General features: G+C 45.4%; 1 protein-coding gene across 4 annotated transcripts in view; it reads left to right on the top strand.

Annotated features, from left to right (window-relative positions):
• The window catches only part of GDPD5 (glycerophosphodiester phosphodiesterase domain containing 5), a 194,276-nt gene that overhangs the window by 160,454 nt on the left and 18,795 nt on the right, over window positions 1-15,027 (top strand). For all 4 annotated transcript variants that reach the window (XM_063327275.1, XM_063327247.1, XM_063327265.1 and 1 more), the window contains exons 9-10: window positions 9,851-9,933; window positions 13,951-14,101. In XM_063327275.1, coding sequence (XP_063183345.1) covers window positions 9,851-9,933; window positions 13,951-14,101 — 234 coding nt within the window. The remainder of the gene's footprint in view (window positions 1-9,850; window positions 9,934-13,950; window positions 14,102-15,027) is intronic.

The following is a 15,027-nucleotide window of genomic DNA, read 5'->3' as shown; positions in this document are numbered from 1 at the left end:
CTATGGGGACAGACTGAAGGAGTTGGGGTTGTTCAGTCTGGAGAAAAGAAGGCTCTGATGAGACCTTATAGGGACCTACCAGTATCTTAAGGGGGCCTACAAGAAAGCTGGGGAGGGACTTTTTAGGATGTCGGGGAATGGTAGGACTAGAGGGAATGGATTAAAACTAGAGATGGGTCGATTCAGACTGGACGTTAGGAAGAAGTTCTTCACCATGAGGGTGGTGAGACACTGGAACAGGTTGCCCAGAGAGGTGGTGGAAGCCCCGTGCCTGGAAGTTTTTAAGGCCGGGTTGGATGGGGCTCTGAGCAACCTGATCTAGTGGGAGGTGTCCCTGCCTATGGCAGGGGGGTTGGAACTAGATGATCTTTAAGGTCCCTTCCAACCCTAACAATTCTATGATTCTATGTTATCTGCTTGGAAACTAATGGGTTTAAAGCCTTGCCAGAAGGAACTACAAGACAGACATTGAGGTGCTGGAGCATGTCCTGAGAAGGGCAACGCAGCTGGTGAGGGGTCTGGAGCACAAGTCTTGTGAGGAGCAGCTGAGGGAGCTGGGGGTGTTCAGCCTGGAGAAAAGGAGGCTGAGGGGAGACCTTCTTGCTCTCTGCAACTCCCTGAAAGGAGGGGGTAGCCAGGGGGGAGTTGGTCTCTTCTCCCATGGAACAGGCCACGGGACAAGAGGAAACGGCCTCAAGTTGCGCCAGGGGAGGTTTAGGATGGATATTAGGAGAAATTTCTTCACTGAAGGGGTTATCCAGCATTGGAACAGGCTGCCCAGGGACAAGGTGGAGTCGCCATCCCTGGAGGTATTTAAAAGCCATGCAGACGTGGTGCTGAGGGACATGGGTTAGTGATGCTTTTTGTCAAAATTAGGTTGATGGTTGGACTTGATGATCTTAAAGGTCCCTTCCAACTTAATTCTATGGAAAAGAAAAAGGGGAAGAAAAAAATTAAGTAAATTAAGCATTTCACCTACAGGGTCTTGATTCACAGGGCTGCTTGCTATGCTTTTTGCTGTTGAGCCCAACTGTATGTATATTTATTTTGGAGAAATGGCCAAGTGGAGCTGGGGAGGAGGAAATAGCCCAAGGGAAGAGTCTGGAGACTGGGCTGTAGGACACAGACATCCTCCCTTGGGCAAAGTCAAGATCAAAAGTCTGCAGAGCCTGGGAGTTTGGGACCTGAGGTGAAACTAAATCTTAGTGGGACTGGAGATGATAAAAAGCGATGCAACATTTGCCTTCAGATCTCCTGAAGCAAGACAAATGTGATTTGCTGTGCAGACAACATGCTCTCTGGTGGAGCTTGATATAGCTGGTTGCTTCAGTTGTCTGATGGGACGGGGTTTGTAATATTGCATTTGTACATCTAATGCTCTTATAACAGAAAGACACAAATGCAACTGAGTGCTCTTCTGACAAAAGCCAGCAAAGGAGATCCATGGGGTGGCTGAAGATTCTTGTAGTCCTGGAAGAAAGGATTTGTTGGGGACGTGGCATATGGTGTACGGGGCAAAAGGTGGTGAAACTGAGAGTTTCCCAGGAAAGCTGTAGATGTGTGCGCTTCCTGAGGGATACAGTACTGAGGGATGCTGATCCATCAGTGCATGCAGCCTGCTCCTCAAACAGGGTCAATGATCTTCCTTTGTGCTCCAGAGCCTGCTTTCCTCTATGTGTGCATATATCACAGAATCACAGAATGGTTAGAGTTGGAAAGGGCCTTAAAGATCGTCTCGTTCCAACCCCCCTGCTTTGAGCAGGGACACCTCCCACTAGACCAGACTGCTCAAAGCCTCATCCAACATACCCCGTCTCCTCTTGTCCCTTTAGGATCTTTAAGACCAACATTCATAGCATCTGTGTGAGCGTGACTCAACTGCTGTCGTCCTCCTGTGGAGGAAAAAAGTGAAGAACAGAGGCCATATGGCTTGTATAATTTACCTTGAAACACTGGAGGAGGGGAAAAAGTCCTTGCATTTTAAGTAGCAAGAGAAAATCAGAAACTATCCTGTCATCTCTACCCAGATGAAGTGTGGCTTTTTGCACTACAGGGGAGCTACTGGTTCCACGCTGGCTGACCATTTGTCTCTAGTGGTAGTGCTCCTCTAAGCTATGTCCCTTTGGTATCATCCCGTTCCCCCAGGAACTTTAATTCACTGCTAGAAAGGCTTCTGCATGGCTTCTTGTACCTTCTCTTGCCTAAATATCATCCAGTCATGCCCACTTCTCGCTATGCTAAATGTCCATTCCCATCAGGGTGCTATCTGAAAACCTTTTCTCTTAGCAGGCATGTAGTTAATCAATCAATTTCTTTTCAAAGGCTCTTTTAAAATGAATTATTCAGGCTCAAGATCAGTTTCTGTCCTTTTGGACTCCCATCAGGAGAGCATCAGGGCTGTGGCAGCAATGTGCTGGGAATTGAGGGCTCCAGCCCTCGCTTGATGTCTGTTGGTTTGAAAGGGTCTTGTCCTGATGGGTACAAGAATTGTCTGACACCCCAAAGTGTGAGATGGGATTCTCTGTAAATTTTGCATGTCAATATGTTAAACTTTTCAGATGGCTTTATGAGCAAGTGTCTGTTGTCTTTGGTCTTCCATCTTTTTATTCTTCTTAGAGAAATTTAGTTGCATTTTGTCTTCAATGGCGATAGATTTGACTGTCTTCTTATGATGGTAAATATGCCATTTATGCTGAGGATACGCCACAACAAGGGTAGAATGTAAAAGCTGGGCCCAAACCTGAGATGGAAACAAGGAACTTCATCCAGTAACACACCAACAACTACTGCCATTTGCACCTTTAAAGTCTTCTCTCAAATGTCTTTCCTCACATGGTGCTTCAGGTTGAGGCAGGTTGTCTTTGGTTTCAGGATCTGAAGAAGGTGCTGTCCATAATGTTGAATCCTACTTGCTTTTACATTGTTAGTCCTAAATATACAGTCCTTATAAAAATAATTAGGCTCATCATGATGGTCTTTGATCTCAAATTGTAGGTAAATCACCCAAAGGATTAATAATAGCAAGGACTTATCTGAGCAAAAACTGTATGTGTCTCCTTGGAAACCTTCACGAAGCCTAGAAGCTCACCTCCCATTACTGGGACCAAAAAGCTACTGGTTGGTCTAAAAACAGGCTAAACCTGTGGAAACCTTCCAAGCATGTCGGAGGCAAGAACAGCTCTTGACTTCAGAGCTGGAGGCTACAAATAGCATCGAAATAAATGCTTTTGGCAAACCACCCATACAGCTGGTTTTTGGCAGGTCTTAACAGGACTGAGAAAGACTGTGCCGAAACAGCTGCCCATGTGGCGCTCATGCCGTTGGGCTCCTTCCTGCATGGCAGACAAAGTCCATTTCCTTGCTGAGCACAGGCACCGTGCTGGGAGGATCATTTTTCGGCGGTGCTGACTCATTGGCTTTGCACAACTCCGGAGTGGAAAAGTACCCATTGCTGGGACAAAGTACCTTGGTGGGCGGCCAACGTTTAATTGCACTTAGGATTTGCCTGTTGGGTTACTGCACGGGAATGTTTTGCCTCGACAAGGAGTGTGTTGTGTTGTTCCCGGGAAAATTCCAGCAAATATGGCTGTGCATATGTGGAGTTAATTATTTATTTTTTTTTTTTGGACACCTGAAGGTGAAGCCCCCAATATACGTTGGTGTTCTCACAGAGATGCTGTTTTGTGGTCTTGTGGTACCAACTATCGATAGAATCAGTAATGAAGACTTCTGGTTGTGGAATGTGGCTTATTGGAGACCTTTCAGCTAATGAAGAACTGGTGATTTCTTTCTATTGTTTTAGGGTTTTGTTTTCTTAGTTGTTTTGAGGGCCTTTATTTCATCTTGGGTACCAAAACTTTGCCACCACCTATTTGGGATGGCTTTTTTTTTTTCAGGGCTCTGAAGCGCTTTGGTGTTTGCTGCTGAAATCAAGAAGCATTTGGTTTGCTGTACGTCTTACGCACACCAACCTATTAAAGATATGGCCAATTAACCTGTCTGCTGGTCTGATCAATAGTAACAAACAATCACAATTAGCATCTTCTGTCAGACCTGGAGAAAGGCTCGTGTTCACTGAAATAAATCTATGTAGGCTTAGGTAGTCTTTCATTAAATCAAGCCTCAGCTTTTTTTTGTGTGCTGTGCAACAATAATGAGGTCTCATCTCCTATATCTAGTTATTAAATTTGTAATGGCTTTTTGCTTTTGAGTTTATCCAGTTGTGCAAGGCAATCCTTTATTTTTTAACTCTTTCTGTTTTGTGCTTTTTCCCCTTCCTTTCAGTCTAGTTGAGCTGTTTCCAGAAGCGTTGGATGTGGATGCTCTCTAAAATACCTTGAATTCTTAGGGATTAAAGATACATTTTATCCTATTTTTTAAACACTACCATTATTGCCTTATAGTGAGCTGGCATGATGGGACACTAATGCTGAAATCAACGTACTGGCAGATCCCACACTAAGTCCCATACTGGGAACTTCCAAAGGGCATCTTTTTACAGGAAGGAAAATACCGTTTTTTCAGGTATCATGCCTTGTGTTTTCAGTCCAGTTATTGGCCCATGAGGAAATTGATATTGGAAAGGAGAGATAAGGGAGGGAAAACTGAGAAATACTTTAAATGATGCTCATGTTTCTAAAAGGATGAGAAAATATCCTTAAAGCTTCTCGATGAAGCAAAGATCAAATCCTTCAGTCCAGCTCAGCGCACAATGACAGAGGTTATACTTTGGAACAAATTTGGTTCTTCTGTGCAAGCTTCTTCATTAGCCTCCCCAACATGCAAATGATGCAGTGATTTTTATTTCTGAAGGCCTTGCGAAGTGGCTAATTAGGGGGAAAATACAGTTTAGCGATGTCCAGCTGTAGCAAGGCTGCACTGCTCTAACACCCTTTTGTAATCTTTATTAAGGAAGGTCCAAAGCTCTTGACTCCATTTGAAAGCCTTTGCAATTGACTTCTGAGCACAAAAATAGTCAAAATGAGTTCATCCATGGGTAATTTTCTAGAAATTCATTGCTGCATCTCTGTAGCAGGAAGAAATGAATAGTAGCCTGATTTTTACAAGGGATGAGCCTATCGAACTAAGTGAGAAGAGAAGGAATAGCTTCTAGAAACCCTGTGTGGCATCTGTCTGTGGCTTTCAGTGGATGTTGGCATGGTTTATACAGGGCAGAGGCTTTGGAGTGAAATCATTGCTTTCAGCCCCAAGACTTCTTTCACATCAGCACTGGTTTCTCAAGAAGTGGGTTGTGTCCCGTTGCACCAGATCACTGCAAACCTGGATTTGAGTTTTAGACATAGCGTGCCTGAATGTATTGTATCAAGGAGGAAAATCCATCAAAGAAACTGGAGGGAGACAGAGAGAAATACAAGCAGAAAGATTATGCACTTGTTTAGTTCTTGCAGTTTTGCTGTAAAACCTTTTTTTTAAAAAAAAGAAAAATCAGCACTAATCACAGCAAGTTATTTCTGTACCAGCAACTGTCCTGCTTGGATGCATCTCTGCTGTAAACATACTGAATCTGGGGCTTCTGCTCCCTCTTTCTTGAAGGGAGACAGAGGCAGGCTGGAATGATGGAAATATCTGTTATTCAGATTCTCTCTTTTCACAAAAAGCTCACATTGTAAGAGATACGAACTCATGGCACAGAGAGATCCTGCCGCCAAAGTGGTGCCAGGGGAGCCTCCAGGTATAGGCAGCATCTGATTTTAGGGGACAGGGTTAAATTTTCTTTCCTGGCTTTCTGGTTGACCTTTACTGGGTTATGTCATTGGTGTGAGCGGCTTGTTCAGTCCCCTCAAGGCTAGAATCGACCGAGAGGTTTAGAAACAGGGGGAGGACAGCCTTCTGCATGGATGATGGGCTTATTTGGAGAAGCAATTATTTATATCAGGGTGACTGGCTCTGGCCAGGTTAGGAGCTTAACCACCACATGCTCACAGGAAGGTGACATCTTTGCCTTGAGGGCTTATAATCTACTTTTCAAAAGCTTCTGACTACAGAGGGAATCGGGCTGTCAAGTAATAGCATTGTGATGTTATAGAGACTACCCAGCACATGCCAACAGCACAGGTCAACATAAGAACGACATGGACCTGTTGAAGCGGGTCCAGAGGAGGGCATGAAGATGATCAGAGGGCTGGAGCCCCTCTGCTATAAGGACAGGCTGAGAGATTTGGGGTTGTTCAGCCTGGAAAAGAGAAGACTCTGGGGAGACCTTATAGCAGCTTTCCAGTACCTGACGGGTGCCTGAAAGAAAGCTGGAGAGGGACTTTTTTACAAGGACATGTAGTGATAGGATGAGGGCTTAAAACTGAAAGGGGGTAGATTTAGATTAAATATCAGGGAGAAATTTTTCACTTTGAGGGTGGTGAGCCCCTGGCCCAGGTTGCCCAGAGAAGCTGTGGCTGCCCCATCCCTGCAGGGGTTCAAGGCCAGGCTGGATGGGGCTTGGAGCAACCTGGTCTAGTGGGAGGTGTCCCTGCCCATGGAAGGGGGTTGGAATGAGATGATCTTTAATGTCCCTTCCAACCCAAACCATTCTATGATTCTATGCCATTGTGGGGCACGGTGTTATGGAGAGCACTTCTGCTGACGTCTGTGCTGTTCACTGATTCAGAGCAGCCAGAGATGTTCATCCATCTGTGATGCTCTTCAAGAGGGTGCTCTTGACTTCCAGTGGTAGCGTGATGAAGATGACGTTACAGCTCCTGAGTGTGTATTTGGACTGTCGGACCTTAAATGTCAGCCTGTCCTTAGAACAGTTTTAAAATGCTGCTTCCTCTGCACAGCTGAAACTTTCAATACACATCTGGGAAGGGAATGGATGTGCCTCATATCTGAGCAGCTGCATTGTAGCCCTGGTGGAGTCCAGTTAGGTTTTGCCTTTCTTGAAGGGTGAAGTGTGGTCTGCAGGCTCTGTAGGGGCTAGAGATGAGGCAGGACTGGGATATTCTGCTCCTGGGGCTGAGTTCGTCTCTCCATGGGGTTAAGCTCAGTGGCATCTGTCTGAGTGCTGAGGATGGGACAGTCATAGTGCACTGAGTTTTAAAACTCAAAGAAAATCTCAGGTTTTTAACTCACTGCAACCTGTATTTTAGCACTGACCCCAAGATGCAGTGCTACTTACATTGCTACTATCTTTAAGAACATCACTATCTACTAAGAATATCACCTTTATATGGCCAAATTTGTCCAGTCTGGCAAACAAATTCCAGCCCCAAAAGGCTGTTTTCCTATTTGGCTTTTATCTATCGCCTCTGTGTGCAGTCTCAGCTCTGTCTAAATTTACTTTTCCCCGGTGCAGCTGAGGGAGGCCTTCGCGTATCGGCTTGCCACCTCCGATCTGTTTGGCTCTGTGCTTCCTTCGCGTGCCTCCGGCAGCGGTGGCTGGGGCTCCCCTGTCATTTAGGTTAAAGCTTCCTCTGAATCTCAAACCAGCTGCATCTCGGGAGGGATGGTGTCCAAGCAAGGCTTGACCATGGCCCTGCAGTAACTGAAATACACTGGGAAGAGGCAAGAAGCATTTTTAATCTTGTTATCAAACAGCAGAGCCTGTGCCGTCTATGGGTTGGGATTCTGCTGTGCCAGGGTTTGGTGCGCAGGTAAGACATGAGAAGACCGTGGTTATGCTGGTCCCCCTCTGCAGGGGTGGAATACTGTTGTAGCCACACTTGTTTGCCTTCATTAGCCCTGATTTGTGAAACATGAGCTCTTCGTTGTGTAGGTGGGTAACAGCAGCGTCGCCCTACCCATGTCGCTGGGTTTTACATTGATTACCTGGTGGAGGTAGTCCAACTTTCCCTTTTCAGTCTCCCTTAGCCTGAGAGATAATTTACAACTCAACACGCTGCATTTTCTATTCCTTGTGTGTCTGTATCCCTGACGAGACTGCTTATAGGGGCATGGTTTCCATTGCTGCTTGATGTGGTGTCACATCTTGAGTTGGGACTCGCATGGCATCCACCCAGCAACCTTTCCCGACTCAGGCTGCTGGTCTTGCATTGCCCTTTGGTTTCTCTAGCTCAGCTGTCTCCACTTTATTTCCTTGTGATTGCTGCGGTCTCTGAAAGCAAATATTGAGCATTGTTCCGTACGGAGAGGATCGCCTTGCAGTGTTATCCTGAGGAAACCTGAGCTACTTGCAGGAGGAAAGCCGAGATGCTGAAAGCAACCCAAGGAGATGGAGCAGGCCTGCCTGTATGAGACCTCTAGATCTTTATGTGGCTGCTGCTCCCTGCTGACAGCTCTGGGCATCGTGACTATATTGCAAAAAGCATTTTTAGCTTGACCTTGCGTGACCCAGTGCTGGGCTGTACAAGAGGCTGTGATGGGGGCGTTGCCTCTGTCTTCTCCTAGACAAGTCAGTCTTTGATTGGGAGCTTTTTTAGGAAGAGTACGTACCCCTGTGTTGAACAAACAGAAAAATGAACTAGTATTGATGCGTGGCTTGAGCCAGAGGAATTCAGAAGAGAGATACCAGAGCTATGTGAAGGTTGTGTTGGTGACATTTGGTCCGATTATTTTACCCCAAAGCTTTGCTGACCTGAGCATGTAAGGTGATCAGCTAATAAGAAAATGAATGATTTTTCAGAGACACCTCGAAGTCTGAGCAGTTCTTTGTATTTATTTGGCATGTTGCTTGCATGGCACATTTAGGCCTTTGTTCTTAATTATTCCTCTTTCCAAACCCTGAGTAATTCCTGAAAATCATGGGTTGTGAATGCTCATTGTGTCTTGATGGAAACTTACTGGTCTTGGTGGTGGCAGAGATGAGTGGAAAAGCAGAATGTTACAGGTGCTCTAAACATGAAAGCAAAATTGGAAAAAAGAAAATGATTTTTAAAAATAGCTTTATTTTGATGTGTTCATGTTTCAGTGCAGAACACCCGCCAGGTTTTCTCTCCACAGTTATCTGGGGTTTTTTTATGGTCTGCTTGTTGTTGGTTTATGGACATTTTGGGGACTTGCTATACTGTACTGGTTGTGTAGAAAAACAAAGTATTTGTCTTTACACTGTGTTTTTTTTAAACAAACCCAAATTCTGTTACCATCTGCTCCATTGAACAGGAAGGAATTTGAAATAAAATTTGAGTCCTTATCTGTGGTAGCTGTAGGGATAAATTTTCTAGGCTTAAGGCTATTTTTCAAATTGTTAAAACTAACTGGAACATTTGTTATTAGAGAAATCAACTGATTTTTAGATGTAATAGATGTAATAGTATGAGTTTATTGAATGAGTAGATGTGGAAATAGAATATGTGCAACAACCTGCCATCTAGTTGTTCTCCATGGTATGGATAATACCCTGGTTTATGGACTTTCTTCTTTCTATAATGGCATTGTAGTCACTGTTTGCATAGAAAAGTAGGAGAATGAAGAACTGTTAAGGTGTTTCAGAGAGCTCTAGATATAACCTGTGGATAGAGAATTGGCATCACGTTAACAATCACTTTCTGGGGATCTCCAGCAAGCCACTGTTTGGGGGACCACGCTGCTGAGTGAGTCTCTTGTACACTAATTTTGCACCAGACGTCGAGCTAGCCGGGTTTCTGGTATTGCAGGTCATGATAACATCCTGATGACTCTGCATTGGAGTCTGTCCTCTGTGTGAAAGACCATCAGTGGAACCAAATGTATTCGTTATCTTCAGACCTTCAGTAAGATGTAATTCTGACTGGGGGGTGCTGGTGCTCCAGTGTAACTGGACACTACATAATCTTCAAAACAAGATTGTTTTGGCTCCCTGATTATCTCTAAAACTTCCTCCCAGCCCTCTTGCTGACACTGCTTTGTAAATGTTTCCACTTACTGCTAATCTCTCATTGCTCTCTTTTTTCGCCCCTAGTTGGCACCAGAAAACACTCTGATGTCCTTCCAGAAGGCAGTGGAGCAGAAGACGTATGGAGTCCAAGCTGATGTTGTACTGAGGTAAGCCACTGTGTTGGTTGGTCTGAGACTTCCTTGTGGATGGTCCAACCATGCTGATGGGTCTTTCCTATCTGGTGTGTGTCTGGTTGTTAGAATCATAGAATCATAGAATTGCCTAGGTTGGAAGAGACCTTTCAGATCATCTAGTCCAACCATCAACCTAACACTGACAAAAAACACCACTAAACCATATCTCTAAGCACTATGTCTGCCTGTCTTTTAAATACCTCCAGGGATGGTGCCTCAGCCACTGCCCTGGGCAGCTTGTTCCAATGCTTAATAACCCTTTCAGTGTAAAAATTTTTACTAATATCCATCCTAAACCTCTCCTGGCGCAACTTGAGGCCATTTCCTCTTGTCCTATCACCTTTCACTTGGGAGAAGAGACCAATCCAACAACCCAGGACCTTCTGCGCATAAAGCATGCAGAAGTTACCACTCTTTCCCATTGAAAAAGGCCCTTGGGGTGAACATATCTGATAACTCCTATGTGTCTCTATTTGTAATGCACAGATGCGACTAATTGTTTCACTGAGATGATGATTGAAGGTGAAGTTGTCCAGGTGGGGGAACCTGTATATCTTTGCCATGAAACTAATCTTAGAATCATCGAATAGTCTAGGTTGGAAGGGACCTTTAAGATTATCAAGTCCAAACATCAGCCCAACACTGACAAAACCACCACTACCCCATGTCCCTCAGCACCACGTCTGCCCAGCTTTTAAATACCTCCAGGGATGGTGACTCCACCATGTCCCTGGGCAGCCTGTTCCAATGCTTGATAACCCCTTCAGTGAAGAAATTTTTCCTAATATCCATCCTAAACCTCCCCTGGTGCAACTTGAGGCTGTTTCCTCGTGTCCCATGGCCTGTTCCTTGGGAAAAGAGACCAACCCCCCCCGGCTACCCCCTCCTTTCAGGGAGTTGCAGAGAGCAGAAGGCCTCCCCTCAGCCTCCTTTTCTCCAGGCTGAACACCCCCAGCTCCTTCAGCCGCTCCTCACCAGACTTGTGCTCCAGACCCCTCACCTTCATTTGCAGGAAGACTGTAGTTTATCCTAGAGCTTGCTTTCTTGCGGTGAAACACGGGACCTGGTTTCCAGCCTGGCTTGAAGTCTGCTGGCCTTGGGAAGAGACAGAACTGCTTAAATGTGACTTCTGCTGTGATGCCCCAGGTGCAGGGAGAGCAGAGGTCCCAAACTGACTTCATTGCATTGCAAGTCTTCAGGAGGGTTTTTACCAGCCTTGCAAAACTGTCACAAGAATTTAGTGGCCCAGGAGTAAGCTCTTCCTCCTCATATCACTAGTGCTGGGGAAGGGAGGAACCCGGTGACGCTGCTGACTGTCAAGACGTCATTCCTTGCAATTGTGAGCTGAATTGATAAGGATGATTTAGAGAGGGTTATTTCAAGAACCGTGCTTTGTTCCAGGATTGTGATCATTCTTTAGTATTCTTGTTCCTCTTCTGAACTGTGTTTCTTGCGTGAGTTACAGATGTGCAGGAGGGCAGAATTGGCACGAAGGGAACAGTAATTGCCTTACCTTGTTGATCCCTCAGTTTGTCTCCGTTCCAGCTGTAAATACAAGAAAGACTCAAAGCTGATATTTTCTTTTTCCCTGACTGCTTTGGAGGTTGGTGTTGATGGAAAGGCATTTTTTCCTGGTGGAAGATGGGCTTCTGAATTTTAATTTTTTGGGTGTTTTTTCTTCTTCCCATAATTGTTTGAGAGCAAATGATATAAAAACCTAAAGGAATTTCCCGCCCCCTGCGGAGTGGAAGGTCATTGTGGAAGGATGAGGTATGAATTGGGATGTGTGTGATACAATTCTTCTTTCAAAAGTTAGTTCATTAACTGTTATGAAGTGACAACAACACGCCTGTCCCAACTCACAATGAGCACCTGGCTCACGTGGTGGCTGAATTGGTTGTTCCCCTTAGCACTGGCCAAGGAGAAAGGTGGTCTGTTGGGAGGAGGAGGAGAGCTGGAAAAGCTCCAAGAGATTTCCATGTTGCCACTCATCAGCCATCCCAATGGAGCACTCCAAGCATCCCATAGCTTAAATGATGCCCTTGATTGGCCCAGTTATCTGAGACCCTCTCTAGGAGAGCCAAGTCCCTTTATAAGGGGACTCCAATGACCTTCAGACCAAAAAGTGAGCTGTCAACACGGCTGGCAACAGCTTTGAGAAACGCTTGCAGCCCAGCATCCATCGCTGCCCTTATCCCTTGGAAAGATGATCTTTGTGGCTGTGGCTAGATGGGTACAGGAAATCCATTCTGGGATGTGTCTGTGTTCTTCTAGGCACGTATCAACCATGGGTGGGCTGCTTGGACATACACTCAGACCTATCGCATCCTGCTCCCCACCCATTACACACCCTACCTGGGTGGTCCTGGTTATAAAGCCAACTTTGCTTCAAGCAGCAGGAGCATAGTATCGCTGCGTGTTGCTCTCTAATCATCTATCTCCTTTTGCATCTCTTCTTCTAGAACTCTGATTTCTGTCTCTGAATTATTTTTTTTTTTTCAAAGCTGCGTCTGCTAATACATTGCGGTTAGCCTTGGGTGCTGCTGAGTGACTCTGTAAGGGGAAGGATTAGACAGGAGGGAGCGAATGTTAAGTGCCCTGTAGGATTTCTGCGCTGTGGTTAAGGCTTAGCAGTATCTCATGATGCTCTGCTGTCAGATGTTAAGACTTGAGCTCCTATCTCCCTTAAACACTCCACACTCTTAATTCTGTAGTTGTTTAGCATCTTATCTTTTTTTTTTTAACCGTATTTATTAAAAATCCATCATATATTGCAGCAGTATAGTGTACTGCTGAGCATGGTATTGCTGTGTCAGTGTGTTCATTCGGGTTGGGGGTGCAAGTCGTTGGCACAGTGCACGCTAGAAATAGCAAATAAAGATGCCAGTGACCTTTGTGATAAGGGACTTTCTGCAGGCAACGGTGAAGCTGAGGCAGCGTTTTCTCCATCATCTTAACATTGTTTTCCCTCCAGCTCTAGGGGGCGAGTGCTCTGGGTTGTCTCCAATTCAAATGGGGTTTGTATTTTAACCCCGTCTCCTTTCCAGACCTTATCTGAGCCTCCTATTATGAAGATGGACTCCTTGCTTTGGAAAAGGTCGTTGTAATCAGGCTGGCTGCGCTGGGTTTATCTTGATTTCTGAGTGCAGACAACTGTCCCCCTTGCCCTTGATAGAAGCCCTCACTGCCCTGCTGTGGTGTTGCCACTGATCCAAAAATTGATCCAAGAAAATTGGGCTGGAATAAAGCTTAAAGAGCTTTTTAGGTTTCCCAGAACCATTGTTCTGTATATCTAGATGGTTTAAAAACCACAGGGCATGATTTTGGCTATTTAGTTTCATGTGAGAGGTGGGGTTTCTTTAAGATGCACGAACTTAACAACTCATGTGAGCATGGCTGTTTCCTGAACCCAATTTTCAATAGGAAAAGGCAATTTCAGAGCAATTTTGGTAGCTTGGAACCCTTGCATTTTTCTGAAAGCCCATGAACATTAAGTTCTCTTATAGGCTGAGAGTCTTTGAAAATCTTAATCATCATCTGCTATTAACAATTTGAGAGTAGTTTGTGTGTGTGTATCTGTATATACAGGGTATGGAAAACCTCTGATGTTGTTGGGAGCTACAAACATTGCAGAAAGCTTTGGTTGGCATGAGCGTTCAGGGTGGGTGTTTTTGTCCAAGCTACTTGAATTTGGCACTCTAGAAATTTTTGAGGGATTGGTGGTGAGGAGGGAGGGGAGGGATGGATTGGGTTATGTCAGCATTTGAACGACTGCAAACAACTAGCAGGGATCTAAGAGACTTTCCTCTGGGTGCATCTCATTTCAACTGATCTTGGGCGTGCTGGGGATGTGTTAAGCTGGTCAAGATCTTCGTAATGATTTTGATATGAAGCCATGAGAGAGGCTGGAGTGGGAATGGGCATTTCTCTAGTACTGTGTATGTGGTTGTGCACCTCCACCTTTAATGGGACCTCTGACTGTCTTTGCAGTTATGACGGAGTGCCATTTCTCATGCATGACAAGACACTCAGGAGAACAACAAATGTGGAGGAAGTGTTTCCAGAGCGGGCCTATGAGCACTCCTCAATGTTCAACTGGACCGACCTGGAAAAGCTCAATGCTGGAGAGTGGTTCCTACAGGTGTGTATGGTCATGGAGAGGGTGTCCTGGAGCCATGGACATGAGATGAAAGCTCATGCCTAAACCCTCTTTGAGGTGGAAAGGTGTAGATTTAGCTCCTTCAGATCTGCACTGGTCTGAAGTGCAGCTAGAACAAGAATCCATGAACCACATTTAGTTCTGTCCTCTACAAAACTTAGACTTGGTCTAAAAGACACACTGTCTGTCTGTGCCTTTTCCACCAGCTGGAAGAAGGGTGGAACGCCTGGTTAAGGTTAATGCCTAGTTGACACCACAAAGAACTTTAAGACCCCCAGGAGGGTGAACATGTGGTTATAAAGAGAACAGAAAAGACAGCGTGTCATATGCTATTCCTTTTTCTTTAATTTACTTCTGGAGAGAGTTGTCTTTACAAAGAAAAAGCAAGAAATGGAGCCTTCGAAGTCCAGGGGAGAAAGAATTGCTGTGAGATGGGCTTGACCCATCCTTCACCATGCAGACAGGTTGCAGGTGGGATTTCTTTTTGCCAAGCCACTCTCTGGCCAGTGGCTGGTAACCTTCTTGGAGAGCATTGGTCTGGAAGGAGGGCTGCATGAGCACTCTGGTATGCCCATGCGAGCTTGAATGTGGCTTGGTGAGACATTGCTGCAGTGATGCAAGCTCAGGTACCACTTTCACACGTCTGCTTGAAGCTCCCTGGGTGCTCTCTTGGTGGAAGTCCGAAACCACCGTAGCTTCACTGCTGTTCTAATTGGAGCTGGAGTGATGCGGGTGTCCATATTACAACTGCATGTGCTGCTGCACAGAAACTTGCTTGGCCCGCAGGTGTGGTTGTGGGAGTGGGAATGAAGGGAAACTACTGCTTGCCAGATGAGAAGGGACAAGAGAACATCTGGAAGGCTGCTTTTTCAATGTGCTTTGAAGCAGTCAATCCTGAATGTCCTTCA

This window comes from Chroicocephalus ridibundus, chromosome 1 (genome assembly GCF_963924245.1).
Source record: "Chroicocephalus ridibundus chromosome 1, bChrRid1.1, whole genome shotgun sequence".
NCBI classification, from domain to species: Eukaryota; Metazoa; Chordata; class Aves; order Charadriiformes; family Laridae; genus Chroicocephalus; species Chroicocephalus ridibundus.
This window is presented reverse-complemented; position numbering and strand designations above follow the sequence as displayed.